Source organism: Acinonyx jubatus, chromosome D4, assembly GCF_027475565.1.
Source record: "Acinonyx jubatus isolate Ajub_Pintada_27869175 chromosome D4, VMU_Ajub_asm_v1.0, whole genome shotgun sequence".
Classification (NCBI taxonomy): Eukaryota; Metazoa; Chordata; class Mammalia; order Carnivora; family Felidae; genus Acinonyx; species Acinonyx jubatus.
The window spans coordinates 3853772-3870573 of record NC_069391.1 but is presented as its reverse complement, the minus strand read 5'-3'; the positions used below and the strand labels follow the sequence as shown (position 1 = coordinate 3870573).

Sequence of the window (16802 nt, the reverse complement as noted above, 5' to 3'; positions counted from 1 at the left end):
GTCCCCTGGAAAGTTCTGGGGCCACTACGGTTTCTACTGAACGGACGGCGAAAGTTAAGAGCAGGAGTGAGCAGGAGAGAGAGAAGGGATGTATGTATGACACATCGAGAACGAGGAGACCAGAGAGGCGAGAGGGAAGCGAGCCAGCATCCGGTCCCTGGGTTCGGCACCCCCGAGACACCTGTGTCCTTCTGTCCGCCCTCTCCCCCCACCTTGCCAATTTCTTGCTCAAGCCAGTCATTCCCCCACCTGGAGGTGCGCCCCTGGAGAGCTTGTGAGAGCACAGGTCACCGGCCCCACGCCAGGGTTTCTGATCCAGTGGGTCTGGGGTGAAGCTGAGAATCTGCGTTTCTAACAAGTTCTCAGGGATGCTGAGGCTGCTGGTCCAGCGACCACACCTGGAGAGCCACTGTCTTAAATAAGCAAACTCCAGCAGCCAAGAGCCCTGCCCCGCTCACGCTTGCGAGAGGCTGCTGGTAGGGGCCGGGGGGGTACCTTTCTGCCCCACCCATATCCTCTTAGCTCCTCCGGGGAAACTTCCCCCAGCTGGCTGGCGAGGGGAGGGGGTCAACGGCGGGGGGGCAGCCCTTTCCTGTTCCCTCCCGACCCCAGGCAGAGTCACTTTCCATTCTGAGGCCCATTTCCCTTGAGACTTGTGTCCTGTCCCTGACAACACCCATTCAGAAGGCAGCAAACAGGTACCGGGATGGGGCGGGGTGGGGGGGAGCCGAGGGGGGTGCAAGGCAGTCAAAGAACAGGGTTGAAAGGAGACAGGTCCAGATGGGGTACAGCACCCGCAGGGCTGTGCCCGGCAGGGGACAGGCCCCTGACTTTGAGCACAGCCCCTCCCGGGCGCCCCCCGCCGCTCCCCGCCTTGGTGCTGTCTCCATGCCAGCTTTGATGTGTCACGTCAGCAGCGGGGCTTCCACGGGGCGCTTCTCGGAGTCCCTGCCAAACTGTCTTTGTAGGAATCAGACTCCCTCCTCCCAGAGCTCTGCCGTGCTCTCCCACCCCGGTCCCACAAGGCCTGGCTTTGTGGGGAGACTCGGGGACAAACCGACGGAGGCCAGCGAAGGCCCAGAGGGTCACCGAGAAGGCCCAGATCAGATGCAGGCCCCTGGCCCCTCATCTCCCTGCTTTCTTGTCATCAAGGCCGCGCTGGCTTCTGGCTGGACCTCGCTTCTCCTTCCAGCTTCTTCTGCACAGGGCCCTGGGGCAGAGCCACCGATGTGCTGACCTCAGAGGAGCCGTCCTCCCCTGAACGACGCAACGCTGGGCTGCTGGTCACAGGCGGCCAGGTGCAGTGGAAGCTGGCTCTGCCCCCTGGGGCCCCTCACTTCACTGATCACACCTGGGCTTCCTCACTGGCCGGCAGGAGCCTGCGCGGTCCCATCCCCGGGCCCCATCCTCTGGCCCCTGCTGCCCCGTTGTCGCCTTGGGTGACACTTGCTCAAGAATCAGAGACATCTCAATCTGCAGCATGAATTTGCCCCGGAGCAGAGGCAGGAGGGGAATCGTTGAGACTCCTTGTCGCCCCCGCCAGGCCCCCTTCCTCCTACAGTGCTGCTGGTGGCGGGGGGAGGGAAGCCTGCACTTGGACTTGAGCTCACGTTAAGACCTGGGCAGAGAGTCTTTAAAGACAACTCTCATTTTAGAGTTCCTGCTGCTTCTCGGGGCCGTCGGCGCAGGTCTGGATGGCAGGCACTCTTGGAGCTGTGACACACAGGGTCACAGAGGGAGGTGGCCCAGAAGAGACCCTGTGGTGGGAAAGGCCAATGAACTTCACCGTCGCCTTGAGTGACTAACTGGGGACACGAGACAGCGGGAGGGCCCCTGCGCTGTGCGGCCCCCAGGACGCAGAGCAGTAAGGTCACAGAGGGGATGGCCGGAGCTGACGGAGGCCAGCCCCGCCCAGGACCCTCAGCAGTCCTCTGAGCACTGCAATCCTGTGTGCAGAGGCATGGGTTCTTTCATTTGGATACTAAAGAAAATGGTGACTCTGGCAGCTGGGCGCTTGGGTACATCGGGTTACACCAGATTTTTACATTTGTAAACAGAACTGGAGTTAGTAAATCACACTGAAGTTAGAAAGAACCCACTCTGGATCCTGCCCGTCTGACCCACCGGCCTTCAGAGTCTAGGTCACTTATTCATTCAACAAACACAGGCTGTTGTGCTCTGATACAATAGCCGCAGGCCGAAGAAAACTTGATCTGGCGATAACGATCGTGATGAGGAAGGGGAGTGGCGCTTGGGGTGGGTCCCCCAGGGACCATGTGAGAATTCCCCGGGGAGCATTTGAAAAATCCTGATGCCTGGCCCCAACCCCGGGGCTTCACACTAAACAAGTCCGGCAGGGCCCACGTGAGCCTAATGTGCTTCAAAGATCGAGAACTTCCGGACCAAGCAGCCGCTCAGGGAGGTTTACAACTGTGTATTCTTCCTGCAGGGATTTCAGTGATAAAGTTCTTCCCCCCCCCCCACCGACCCCCCACTCCTGCCCCAGTAGAAATGAAACCATTCCAGAACAATCACACTCAGCTCCCGCTGCACAGAAATATCCTTCCAGCGTGGGGACTCTTCACCTTCCCGTCACCTCCTGTGTGGTTAGAGGCGGGACTTGGTTCTGTTCCCCGTAATCTCCCAAACCCCAGCAGGGCCTGCACTGGGCCAGAACCGATGGAGGCACCGACTCTCAGGCTCATGCAAGTGCAGGATCCGCCCCTGACAGCAGGAGCCTCCTTCGCTCTCGTGCCCTGGGCTCCTGCCGGCCTCCCCCTTGCTCCCCACCCCACCCCCAGGGCCCCCTCACCTGGGGTTTGGAATCAGGGTGGGCCTAGAGAACGGACCAGAGCAGGCAGAGAGGGGAAAGGATCTGACAAGACAGGGTAAACTGAGAGCAAAGATGGCCCCGGTCAAGGTGGAGAGGAGACAAGAAACACCTGCCCAGGGCGGGGTTTATACCCAGAGTGCCCTGGGGCTGGAAGACTGTGAGAAAGCTGCCTCCTCGGGCAGAGTTTAGCCCTGGCCAGATCCCGGAGAAAGACTGATGAGTTTTCGAAGTGTGACTGTGTGCGTCTTACTTCTGGACAGTGGAAATAAGCGAAGGCCACCCAAATGGAAACAAGCAAGACTACGAACTCCGGGCTCGCTCTGGTGGGGACTCACCACGTCACTCGGGTTTGGCAGAGGCTCAGAGGCCGGCAGCGGAGCGGGAAGGCCTCCCGGGTGTGCCCTGGCAGCACTGCGGCCCGGGCAGCGGGGGGACGGCCACCTCGAAGCGGGGCGCCCTGTGTGCTTGGCTTTCTCAGGTTGGCCACACGTTGGAAGGAGGGACAAAAATGAGGGAAGCTGTCCGTTATTAATCAAGCCCGGGCCACGCGGGGCTGACCGCCACGGGGTTCTCGCTGGGCTTCCTGGATCACACTAGAGGCAGCCGTCTGATTCCCCCCCAGTCTGCCCTGGGACCTGCTGGCCTCCTGAGCTGGTTACTGAGACAACGGGCGGGTTTCCTGGGCCGGCTGCTGCAGGCTTGGGTCAGAGCCCTATTTTTATATACGGTCTGGTCATTGCCTGGTCCATCTCTCAGCAGACAGAGACCAGAACAACTACGGATGAAATGAAATGCTGTATGGGTTTTTCTCTCCAATAACCGGGGAGCAGGGCAATGCCGGGGAGCACGCGGAAAGAGATGCCGTGAGCAGATACTGGTTTAAGCCGGCGATGGGCCCGTGAGGGTTCTGCTGCCTTTCTCACAGCCTCTATCGTTGCAATAGTTTATAATAAGCGGTTCCAAACAAAAGCGCTGGTTCCAATCCCTGGTCACCTTGGATACCCTCAGGGGTATGGCCGCCTGTGCGGGTTTTGTGGCACTTTGCCCCTTAAGAAGGCTTTTCCTAGCGCGACCGTGGCCACGGCTCCATGGACCCCCTAAATCCTGCAGCCTGCATGCTCTTCAGCCACGAGTCAGTGCCTGGTACTCAGTCCCTGCTCAGAGAACACTTCAGGGTAAGGGGATTAGTCAGCCAAGCCCCCGACTGCACGAAGCTTCCAGGCCCCTTAGCCTGGATCTCCCCCACGTCCCCCAAAGTTCCCAGGGGCCTGGAGAAGGAGTTCATCTTTGGGTCTCCCGTGGCACCGCACTACTTCCAAAAGGCTGTAAAGGGTTCCCAGTCCGAGGGCGATTTAAAGACGACCCTCAACCAGAGGCCACGCCTGGCGACGGCCACCTGTGGCCAGGCCAGGCCACGCGCAGCCGCCCTACGCGCACCGTCCTGGCTCTTCAGAACCTCTCACTCCTTCATCAGTCCTGACAGCCTTGCCTTTCATCTTCCCCCCACCCCCCCGCTTCCAAGCCAAGGAACCCCGATAAGACACCCTTGAAAGCACTCCGATGTGGTCTGAAATATGCTGATAATTAGCATAATGAAACCCAGGAGGAATTTCCTTAAAATCCTCCCCTCTGCTGAATTTTATAAACCTCATAAAAGCATCTTTATCCTGGAAATAAGCCTGCCTCCCCTTCCCCGAGAGGCTGTCTGAAAATGACAAAACCACATCCCCACCCCAAATGCTGGCGTCCCCCCACCCATAAGCACACACTGATTCCTGCAAACCTGCAGGGCCGGGGAGCAGGCCTCTGAGAGCCCCCGCCAGGCAATGGGGGGCAGGAAGTGCTCCGGATTAAACATATTCAGAGTCAGCTCGCAGTGGTGGCGGCTGACCTTGCCGAAGGAGATCCTCCTTCCATCAAGTCGGGGTAACCGGCAAACTTGGGGTTGGGAGTCTGCCCGAGTCCCATCCCTCGTGCCTGACAACTGCCCCCCAGCCCTGCCAGGGCCCTCCCGGTCACGTGCCCCCGTGGCCTTGCCGAGCCCGCTCTGCACACCCCTCCCCAGAGCTGGCTGGGCCCTGCAGACCCCTTTTCCTGAGCACTGGGCCGTGGTGCTGCTTCCGTGGGTGGTTGAGCCAGGGAACAGGGTGGGGGCCAAAATGACAGAAGAGAAAGCTCAGGATGGAAATACAAGGTGAAGTGGCCTCAAAGAGGCGGACAGTGGCCAGGGGCGGTGCCCAATTCCGGCTGCGGGGCCAAGAAGGGAGGTGGTACCTCCATCAGGGCCCAGGATGTGTCCCCCACACGGCCTCTCCTTTTCTGCCCCAGGCAGGGGACGAGGACAGGCTGCAGCCCGCTGGACTGTTCCCCGGCTTCTCACCCCAACTGCTCTGGGGCAGGGCTCTGGGGTAGGCCTGAACCCACCTTTGCCCTGGGTCACTGCTTCACTGGTGCCGGTGTGGTGGGGGTGGGGGGAGGAGGGGAGGGGAGGGGGGGGAGGAGGGAGGCCTGGGAAGCACTCAACAAACACAGGGATTCTTTCCATTCTCAGAGTCTCCAGAAAGAATGCCCCAGAGGGCATATCCCTGCCGCTCTGGTCTCAACACACGTGTCCCCCAAATTCATATACTGAAACCCTAACCCTCAAAGTGACAGAATCGGGGCGGGGGGAGCTTTGGGAGGTGATCAGGTCGTAGAATGGGATTCCTGCCCTCACGGAAGAGACCGCAGAGGGCTCCCTTGCCCCTGCACTTTGAGGACACGGTGAGAAGATGCCCTCACCAGACACCGAACCTGCTGGAGCCGTGATCTCGGACTTCCAGCCTCCAGAACTGAGAGAAATAATCCCTGTACTTCCAGGCCACCCAGTCTGTGGTATTTTGTCACGGTGGCCCGAATGGACTAGGAGATCTGCTCACATCCCAGAGGGGCTTATGAAGAAATCTTTCCAAGTTTCTAATTCGGAGTAAAGAAAAACAGCATGAGCAAGCTCTATATTTCCCCCTGGGGAAACCAAAGTTTCAGACATGGGATTGGTGAGATTTTTAGGATCAGGACACTCGGCGCCCTGGGGGGCTAGCCGCAGATGTGTGTGAGCCGGACGGAGGGGTGGGGAGGGCGGCCCCTGCGCCCCCGAGGCCCCCGAGGTGCAGCGCGCCGGGTCCGTCCACCGCGGGGACGGCTGGACGACGGCCCCGAAACCCCCTGGCCGGGCCGGCGTGGCTCCATCCTCTGTGGACGGACCCCTGCCTCTCGGCACCCACGCGATGGGGTGACCCTGGGAAGAAGCACGGGCCAGGGCCGCTCCATCAGCACAGAATGGTCACCTCGCGCCGTCAGCAACCCCTTTCTGCCACAAACCCCTCGTCCCCACAGCCGCCAGGACACGCACCCTGCTTGAGAGTTCTCTCCTTCCTTCCAGCCCACGCTGCCTGTGTTTCAGTTTACCCCCAGCACTCCCCTCGCTTGGTCCACGAGGAAATGGAGACGTGCTGGGGGTGGGGGTGGGGGGCAAGGGGGGCCGTGGGAGCCCTGTCACCCCGTCTCCCCTTCCTGCCGCCCTGGGACTAGCCCTACCGTCACGTTCTGGTAATGCCTCCTGGCACCCGCAGCCAGAGAGGAAAATTCTCTTCCTATCAGGTTCTCCACGGTGAGAAGATTGCTGTTGAGATGTTTGCACAGCCACATTGCCTGAAGAAAAGAGCCAAAGAAAATTTCAGTGAACGCTGTAATTAAGAGGACTCCGTTAAAATGCCCAGGCCCTTCCGTATTCTACTAGAAAAGACTGGCCACAGGGAAGCATAACTGCTTTCTGGCTGGAAGGAGGCCACCCAGGGGGACAAGCCCACAGAGCATCCCCCCCTCCCCAGCCTGAGGAGGCCGCCCGAGTGTTCTCTCTTTTTCCAGCAGCCAGTGATAACACGGAGCTAGAAAGCCCACGGAGGGGCCCTGCTTGTAGCTGCCTTGACGCGCCTTCCCAGCTCCTCAGGGCCATAAAAAGGTTCCAACAGGAAATGCAGGGACAGGACCTAAACATGGGGCACAAACATACCCGTTCATTTTTTCTTAGATCAGGAAATGATCTGACCAAATGAATGTTTAGTTCATTGATGACTACGTATACTCTACAGGGAGGAATACATTTTAGGGAATAATAATGTAATGAAATGCTCTTAATGGCAAGATTATACTGGTGGCCATTTCAGCATCGGGATGATTCAGAAGGCCCTGAAGTCCCCCGGGGCAAGTATCAACCTTAATTCTCTCTGTTCCTCCTGCTGGGAGATGTCAGTGATGATAGCCCTGCAGGGCTCTGTCTGGATTATACTGTATATCATCTTACTGTAAAATTAGATTCTGCGTGTCCCCACATAGTGGTCAGACGTGGGGTAGTGCATTCACCAAAAGCTGAAACAGCAGTGAGGCGTGGGGGGCCCTGACCTCGCCAGGGGGCAGAGCCGATGGCCTCAGCCAAGGTGGGACTGGACGAAAGAAGTTGTCTGTGCTCACCACGCTTCACGAATTCTACCCAGCAAATTCGCCAGAGATCAGGGAAGAGCTGGAACTGGGGTTAAGCGTGGGGTTGGGGGGGGGGGGGGTTGGGGGGGAGGTGCCCAGAGTGCCAACGTCTCAAAGACAAAGGCCTTTTGCCAAAGGAGACCCCTCACCCTGAGTGAACCGACTCCGCCTTAACGTGGCTCGGGAGCCTGTCTGTCTCAGGGCAGAGGCTACCACCTCAGAAGTGGTTTCAACCGGCTTCCTGGGCCTTTTCCCAGGAGATTCTGATCAGGCAGGTCCGGAGGGGAGTCTGGCACCCGCCACCTTCCAAAGCACCCTGGTAACGCTTGTGGCTGCCAGGCCCGGGGGCCCTGGGTTTCTAGCAGTAAAACAGCGTGTTAGGTTGGGGGGACCGTAGAAAGGAGTGAAGGCTGGCAGCCTGATCCTCAGGAACACAGTGGGAAAACTACAGACAGACAAGCAGAAGGACAGAGGGAGGGATGGATGGGCAGAGGGGTAGACAGAGAGACAGACAGAGCGCTAGGATACAGACGACTCCTGAGCACAGCAGATGCAGGCCAGCTCCGGCAAGGATCGGCCGTCTTGATCCCTTTTCTGAACACAGCCAAGTGCCAGCTCGTCAGGGGACACAGCCCGCCACGTCACCCAGGCCCGGGACGAGCGCTCACAGTAGTGGCACAGTCGTCAAGGAAGAGTTGACTGAAGTCCGCTAGCCAGGCTTTTAAAAGACAGAGTTCCAGGGGCACCCGGGAGGTCGGTCAGTTGAGCGTCTGGCTCTTGATTTCAGCTCAGGCCATGACCCCAGGGTCGTGGGATGGAGTGCTGCAACAAACTCCACCCCCACTCTGCACTGGGCATAAAGTCTGCTGAAGATCTTCTCTCTCTCTCTGTCTGCCCCTCTCCCCTGCTCATGCTCGCTCCCTCTAAAATAAAAAGTCAGTAAAAAGCAGAGTTCTGTCTCAGACGATTAAGACGTTACAAAGTTTTGACACTCAAGAAAAGGAGTTTAAGGTTAAAAACTGTAGGCAGGACGAAGCACACCAGCTTCAGGACTTAAGCCTCCAACTTAAGATAAAGAAGTGGGTACGATGAGGCATCTGCTGTATCTTTAAAGCCATATCTAAAGTGGAAAGGGAATCATCAAAGCAAACAGGACAAGATGATAAATTCTGGAAAATCTGGGAGCTGAGTATCTATGGTGCAGTTTCTGTGCTTTTCTGATTAAACAGTTTCATAATTAAAACTTTAAGAGTGAGGGGCGCCTGAGTGGCCAGGTTGGTGAATTGCCCGACTTCGGCTCAGCTCATGATCTCACTGTTCGTGGGTTCGAGACCCCGCGTCGGGCTCTGTGCTGACAGCTCGGAGCCTGGAGCCTGCTTCAGATTCCGTGTCTCCCTCTCTCTGCCCCTCCCCCGCTCGTGCTCTGTCTCTCTCTCTCTCTCTCAAAAATAAACATGAAAACAACAACAATACTTTGAGAGTGAATCTAAAGATTCCGTGTCAAAAGTCTCTAGACGCTGGTCTGCTTCTGGAAATTTATCCTAAGGATGTAACCAAGTGTGTGCAAAGATGGTGCCCCCGTGGCCCGAGAAAACCCTGGAACGTAGAGCCCAACTGTTGAAATAATGCTCACCCCTGGATGGTTGCAGAGTTCTACTTTTGTGTTCTGTGCTTTCTAGGCTTTCTACGAAGCCTGCTGGCCGCCTCTCCTAATAAGAAAATAAGTTAAAGAAGCGGAAGGGAAGGATGAAGAAATGCTCCGTTGTGCTGAGAACCCGCGGAGGGGCGGCCCGGCTCCCGCTCTGCAGGGAGATGAGATATTACGGCGTTACAACACTTAATATGATGCACTTACTATAGTTGTTTTCCCCGAGGCGGGTGGACCTAATATTACAATCTTCGGCACTGTGGAATAGAAAGATTTGAATGTCACCACTCGAAAGGATAAAGCAAGCTCCGTGCCCGCGGTACTGCGGGGGTATTCATTTCCTTCCTCCCCAGATTTCATTTGCTGCGAGTGACAGGGTCGTTTGTAACCCAGTGGCTCAGGGATGGTCTCACCATAGAACATACTCTGTATGTTTAGAGAGGTAAGTGATCACTGAGATGGTTTATTTTTCTGTCTCCGAGGGGACATGGACACGGTAACTCGTTTGCTAAACTAATAAATATCAAGAACAATTGGGATTTCGAACACCATAAAGCATTTTAAACAGGGACTTTGTCTTGGGGACACGCTCTCAAATAAAGCTGTATTTTATGTAAATCGACCTTCCAAGCTTTGTTTTATATATATTTATGCCTTTTTATTTAGCAAATTGTATTCCCCATCATTTTACAGAGGGAAATAACGGGGGAAAGCCTGGGGTGGATTGGCCAGATTTATAAAACCCCAGATAGGAGAGCCTTTGTTTTCCAATGTGGGCATTTCCATGCAAATGGCTTGCTTCCGGGGTCTGAGGCTTCGGGCTCTGGGAGGTTGTCAGCCCCACAGAATTCCTCAAGACGGGGGTCGGGGGTCGGGACGACCGACTAGGTGCTGGCCCACTGGAAAAGACCAGACCAGCATCTCAGGAAAAGCTCTGGAAGGCATGTGTTCTTGGGCCAAAAGAGGCTTCAGGACATGGTGTCTGGACAGATGAATCCATGCTGATTCCTCCAAGTGCCACCTTGACTAAGCCACCCCCGGCCACTAAACATGGGGGGCCAGGAGCACAGAGCAGAGGTTGGGAAGGCAGGCCTATCCCCTCACCGTTGCTGGCCTGACCCCTGAGCCAAGGGGACAATGAACAGGCGTGTCTCCCAACGCATCTGAGCCTCTGATGTCTACACGCAGAGACCACTGCTGCCAGGGCCCCAGGAGGGCACCTCGTCCATGCTGAGGACAACGGACACGCGTACCCTTTTAGTGTGGCAACGGACACAGAGAAGGAACTAGGATCCATTTGGCCCATGAGCTCATGATAGGCACATGGCCGCCTGGGTGTAAGTACAGAACTCTGTCCAAATTCACGGCACCTTCTCATTTGCCAAAAGCACGGAAGGACGGTTGAAGCTGATCCGCTCGCCGATTCACTCGTCGAGCACCTCGTCCTTGCTCGGCACTGGGACCGGGGCTGCCGAACACAGCAAGTGGGGCACGAGTGGCTGCGTGAGACGGGAGCCAGAGGGAGCGGCCATCCTCTGCTCTCTCCTCGACAACACGACAGGCTGTACCCACGTCCTGGCTTTCTGCTGCTGCTTTGACGGGTGTGTGTCCCCAGTGGCTTTAGAGCACTGTCATTTTCTACGTCTGGAAACGTTTACAAACCTGGTCCGTTGGCCCCAGTGATGTGCGAACTTGCTTCTCAGGAACCCCACATCGTTCCTCCTGTGGTGATGGGAATCAGAGATGTGGGGGCAGGAAGACCCCGGCCTACTGGCCCAATGCTGCCACGCTCTAGTTCAGCAAAGCCCTGCACACACTTTCCTCTCCGAGGCAGGCTCAGCTGGGACGCCTCCGGCCCTCCCCAGTACGGCGGACACAGCTTCCAGTGTTCTGCCGGCCAAAGCCACAGTAAGGGAAAACCAGAGGGCCCGGTCAGGCTCCTGTGACCTCCGCCCAGCCCCCTCTCTCGATGCTAGCCACAGGCCTCTGCTCAAGCTCCTCAAACTCAGGCCAGACCCAATGGGACTCGGGGCCTGTGGAGCCCTGGGAGAAGGAGCCTCACCTCAACAAGAGCGTTTCGGGGAACGAGCTGACTCCCAAGTCACGCATTCATCTTGACAAAGTTACGGGGCTCGGAGGCTGCTGGGGATGCCCTCCCCTTCCAGGCTCCCGTAAGTGGCACCCAAATTGCACACATCTCTGAAAATGCTTTAAAAGGGGAACATCCACGGCCTTTCTCCCCATCTAATTTCTCACACACATTTATGTGATTAATTTCAGTTTCTTAAAATCTAACACCTTGGAACCCCAGCTCTGCTCATGAGTAATTATTTATAAACAGTGTCATAAAAGGCTGCTTGACTGCCAAGAGTAATCAACTGCTTCAAACCACTTCAAAGGAAATCAAAAAACCTTTCCATCCACAGATCCTTTTGAGGTTTAACTAGGAGCATGATTTAAAATTCACAAGAAAACCCTTAGGTATTGGAGCTCTAATACACAGCTTTCTTGGACAAACGTTTGATAAAAAACGCAACATACCATTATATACACCATCACCTGCTTTAATATTGCCCAGGGCTACTGTAAATGCTCACTTTGTACTAAGTCTGCTTTTCTCGAGGCGAAGGGGATGCCAGCCACGTGCCGGGGGCTCCCCTCATTCCCTCATGTGCGTGCTCACCGGGGTGAGTCCGGAGCCTTCTTTCGGTCTACACTAGCCACTGGCCACATGAGCCCCTGCCCGCCCCACCCCGTGCCCAGGAAGCAGAAGCGCTGAGCGCCCAGCTTCCAGGAAACACGGGCCGCTGCATGGCTGGAAGGAGGCAAGACAGCCTCCCTCACTAGCCCAGGGAGGCAGAACCGCTCACTGGACTTCAGAGGGCCTCCCCTTGTCCATTGTCCTCTTCCAGAACACACGAGACAACACTCACAAAAGCATGCCCTTCTGCCCAGCCTCCCCTCCTTCCCCTATGTCCTGCCTCACTTGTGGGTGGACGCCTGGGCACGGGGAGGAAACCTGCAGATGTCCCTCTCTGGTCTTCACCTAAGCGGCTGGGCCTTGAGCAAAAAGGGCAAAGAGATTCCAACATCCCTGAGAGCTGCCAGCCCCGGGCCTGGCAGAGGCGGCGGAGGCCTGTGGGGACAAATCCACCCCCCAAAACAGTGGTGACTGGGATCCGATGCCTCTACTCCCGGAGAGAGCATCGGGCCAACACCTTGGCTCTAGCTATGGAGGAGGGCAGGAGGCCGGCCCCCTGCTAGAGCCAGACGATGCAGGTCTGGGTCCTTCGCCCCCGCCTGGGAGCGAACAGGGCAGGTGCAGCATGGAGAAGGAATGGAGGCTCCGTGGCAGGCGGAGGAGGCTGTAAGGCCAGCCCCCAAAGGCGTCGGCCGCACCGAGTCTAAAGCAGAAAGATGGTGGGGAAGTGACAGTTCGATGCTGAAGATTACACGTGCGCACAGAGGGGCAGGATTAAATGTAATGGGAATCTGCCTTGAATTTCGGCTCTTGAATTTCCGGCTTCAGGCTGGCGGTGTGAGGACACGGGACACGGCACACGTGGCCCAAAGTGAATCTTTCAAACCAGCAGGACAGAGCGGTGCCGCGGCCCGGCTCCTGAGAGTTGAGATGGTTGTGTTATTACCAGGCACAGTCTTTAACTCAGAGGGATCTGGCGAAGGGTCACGAGTGGGAACTCCCACGCCCTGTTGTGGGCGGGGGGGGGGGGGGGGGGGCGCGGTGCGAGGGTCAAGGCCTTGACCTTGCTTTTAACTGCTGCTTTGCTTTCTCTTCACTTTCGCTTCTGCTTTAACTTTGCTTTGCTCTGCGATGTGTTGGTGCTGATACAAGAGAGCCGAACACGGCGGGCAGGCTGCTCCCCGCGGCCCGCAGACAACACCGAGCCCCCGTCCAGACTCGGGGTCGGGGGAGGAGGTGGGAAGGCAGACACATCCATCTCCGGCGCGGGAGGCCCGGCTGGTGAGCTTCGGTCTGCGGCCGGACCCCCGGGAAGGAAGGTGGCTGTTAGGTGCCATGTGATACACAGCCAACCGGAGAACAGAGGCCTCTTAGAAGGGTCTCTGTGGGGCAGAGCGAGCCCCACCAGGAACACACGGTGGCCGGGTGGGCAGCTCAAGAGGGTGGTGCTCCCGGCCCATGGGTGCTCACGGCTCCGTCTGCACCTGGGGCATGTGGGCTCACAGCCAACGTCAACTCTCAATTCTGCCTACCCAGAGAATCACACAGGGGCACCGCTGTGCTCTCCGTGAGCCACTCTGCTTAGGTTGGCGAAATGGCACTGGGACCCAAGCAGCCCCTCGCTCCGATGCTCTGCGGCCAAGCCTGGAACCGCGTCAGGATCGGCGGGCGGGGGGCACGCCGGAAAGGCCAGGCGTGCGTGGTACACCTGTAGGCCTGGAGTGTCCTCTCTCTCACCTTCTTCTGTCGTTGTGTCTTGATGCATCCTTTCTCATCTCAGGCCTGTGAGCCCCACCACAGGGCATCTCAGGCCTCTGCCCTTCTCAGCTGCGCCAAGCACTAATTTCACTGGCGAGCCGGTATCTCCTTCAAAGCGGCCAGTGCTCCAGTGAAAAGAAACATCAAAGCTCGCAGACACCAGTTCTCTCTGACAGCTCACACAGGATGGGAATGATCCTCCACTTGGCAAATCGACCGTGGAATGGAGTGCCCCTCTCTTCTCTCTGGTTCTGGGCCCTGGCTTTGGGTCTAGCCGACCTGCACTTGGGCCAAGAGTTGGGGAACTCTGGCACGCACTAACGGGCACCAGCGATGAGACCATCAGGAAAACCCGAGTGCTGCATGTCTAGGTGGACCGGAAACCAGATTTACACCTGACGTGTGGAGCGATCACAGAGTTTAAAGCCAACAGGCGAGATCAGATGGGGCACACGAAAGCATTAATAATTGATTCCATGGGCCTTTCGGAGGTTTTCGTTTTAGAAACTTGGCAAGAGAACTTTTTAGCCGTGCCCCCAAAAGGAATTAAGTCATTTTTCAACGAGCCACCACCCCAAGTTGCCAAAACCCCTCCCTTCAGACACAGGGAGGGCAGAGCGGTTCATAGCGGTTGGGCAGGAGCGGGGGTGGGGGAGGGCAGGTAATGGGAGAGGAGGCTTGTCAAGTGCTCACCATTATTGTTGTCTCGTTGCAAGTGACTGATCATGAACAGGATGGGGTCCTTGGGCTGGTGGATCAGGAGTTGCTCCAGCATGTTCTGTGGGCACAGGGAAGACACCCAGGTGGTTAACACCTGCATGGGCACCAAGGGACCTGGGCTCAGCTGGCCCAGCGCCCTGGTCGCTACCGATACCGGCTATGGGGCCCGATCTCTCCACTGCACCCACCAAACAGGCCTGCAACTTGGAACCCAGCCCCTGCTACAGCTGGATCTGCTTCGATCCCCATGAGCAGAGGAATGAGGGAAGGGTCGTGCGGGTATCACAGAGGCACATGGAGGGACCACATCCCAGACTCAGAGCAGACAGGCCCAGCCAGGGTCCTCTCACCTCAGTCCCTCCGTGCTCCCCGGACCAGCCTTCTCTCAGTTCACCTCCTTCACCATGTTCATTTGCCCCGAGCCTTAGCAGATGCTGTTCCCTCCTCTTGGAACACTGTTCCCCACGTCCTCAGGTGTCACTGGAAACACACCCTCCTGATCACACCCACTAGATCAATCCTGTCCTATGCTCCTGCAGTCCCCTACGTCCGTTATCGCCGCACCCTTGTCTCAGCGCTGGGCACACAGTAGGTGCCCAATGCCAAGGTCTGCCGGCTGACATGGTCATCACTGCTCCCTGTGTTCCTCCAGAGCGGGGCAGAATATTTACCAGCCAGAATATTTACTATCCTGGGATAGTCTGGCCATTTAATTCCAAGGAAAGCCAGCTTCCACGGTTCCAGAACAAGAGGCACAGAAGTGAACTAGGTAGCAGATAGGAGCTGGGCTGGCACCGTTAAAGAGCCTCCATCAGGGACAACCAGGGAGGGGCTTTTGCCTTTCAGGGGCAGAGGACGTGTGCCACGGATGAGAGCACGCAGCTCTGAGAAGCCCCAGCTCTGCTCTGCACCCCGCCAGCAAGTGCCTTCCCTTCTCTGAGCCTCAGCTTCCCCAGCTGGTGGAGTCCCAACGGGACTAGCTGACTCTCACCGCTGAGATGGTGGGAGATGATGTCGGCCGTGTCACAAATGAGTGTTTTTAATTTCACTTTAAATAGCTATGTATCTAATGTGTGCTAGAAAACCTACGGTTTCAAGGCTATAGCTCAAGAAGAGGTAATATTACTTAATTTTTTAAAGTGGGCTGATTTAAAGAAGTGATCAAGTTAGGGGCGCCTGGGTGGCCTGGTCAGTTAAGCATGAGACTTCAGCTCAGGTCATGATATTGTGGTTTGTGAGTTTGAGCCCCACATAGGGGCTCTGTGCTGACAGGGCAGAGCCTGCTCGGGATATCCTGTCTCCCTCGCTCTCTGCCCCTCCCCTGCTCATGCTCACAGTCTCTGTCTCTCTCAAAAATAAACAAACATTTAAAATGATTAGGTTAAAGCGGAGAAACATGGTGATAAAATTTCATGGAATAATACACCAAAAAGAAAGAAGTGCAGGTAAAAATGGACGAACCCCAAGTAAGTATTGCCGCAGCCTAGTTAATTGTCTTGGACCAACGTCAATGTCCCAGAGTTATGTTAGATAGCATTACGGGGCGGGGGGGGGGGGGGGAGCGGGAGTTGGGGAAGGGTACGTCAGAACTCTGTACTATCTTTGTAACATCCTGAGGGTCTAACACTGTTTTAAAAAGTAGTGAAAACCGTGGAGGGAATGCAGAAATGACTAAGGACTGGAAATACGGATTAGGAGCTTTTTCAGGCTGCTCTTTCCAACAATCAAGCTGAGCTACACCAGGTTCTCTAGAGCAGACCACGATACCCCCAGGAGCTGGCCCCACTCTGCCCACCAGCCAGTGACTTGTAACTCAGCGAGCCATTTTCTTTTCTTGGCTTGGCCACTCAGTTGCAGAAAAATCTCTCTGCCTCTTTCAGTTGACCCTTTCCAAAGGAAGCATATGTTTGCCGGAGAGATGGAGACTCGGGGTGGGTAGTCTGATCTCTGCTCTCACGTGCACGGGTCAGAGGCTCCAATGAGCACAAGCGTCACCACAGTGGTGCCTCTGGGGACAGGGTATACCTGGAGGGGCAAATGCTCTAGAAACTGGGCTCCAGCTTCCCTGTGGCCCTCAGAACCTCTGAGTGGCAGAGAGTTCTCCCAGTCCAGCTCCTGAAAGCCTTTGCCTCCAGGAGATGCAGAAGGCAACCAGAAGGGGCAGGGCTTTGCCAAAGGTCATACAGGGGATGAGGGCCCAGTCGGGTCAGAAATCCAGGATGAGAGGCTGGGAGCTGCTGGGAACTCCTGACCCGAATGAAGAAGGGACAGACATGTGGGAAATGCTCCTGTCCGAACCATAGGGCACAGGGCTGCTGTCCCAGGAGGTGGCCATCTCAGGGGATGGTGAGGTCACCTTGAAACTCGGACACTCCCCAGCTTAGAAACCAACACAGCAGACGGACTGGGGACTGTTAGCGCCGAGGGGCCCCCTCGAAGATCAGCTCTTGCAACCCAGCATTTCATAGCTTCGAGAAAAGGAAAGAATGGGACTTGGTCCAGGCCATTGGGCGAGCTGGCGTGGAGCCATGACCAAAACCTGACCGGGTGGGCTGCCCCCTTTCTTCCCTCCTGGGTCCCCAGGACAGGGGCAGGGGGCGTCCTCCGACCGAGGCATCTCTCAG

General features: G+C 56.7%; 1 protein-coding gene across 5 annotated transcripts in view; it reads right to left on the bottom strand.

Annotated features, from left to right (window-relative positions):
- Positions 1–16802, bottom strand: part of AK8 (adenylate kinase 8) — a 129875-nt gene that overhangs the window by 109920 nt on the left and 3153 nt on the right. For 4 of the 5 annotated variants that reach the window (XM_027035491.2, XM_027035487.2, XM_027035488.2 and 1 more), the window contains 3 exons: positions 14152–14236; positions 9207–9256; positions 6410–6523 (listed from right to left, as the gene is read on the bottom strand). In XM_027035491.2, the coding sequence (XP_026891292.1) occupies positions 6410–6523; positions 9207–9256; positions 14152–14236 (249 nt within the window). The remainder of the gene's footprint in view (positions 1–6409; positions 6524–9206; positions 9257–14151; positions 14237–16802) is intronic. The other variant, XM_027035492.2, reaches the window with a different exon arrangement.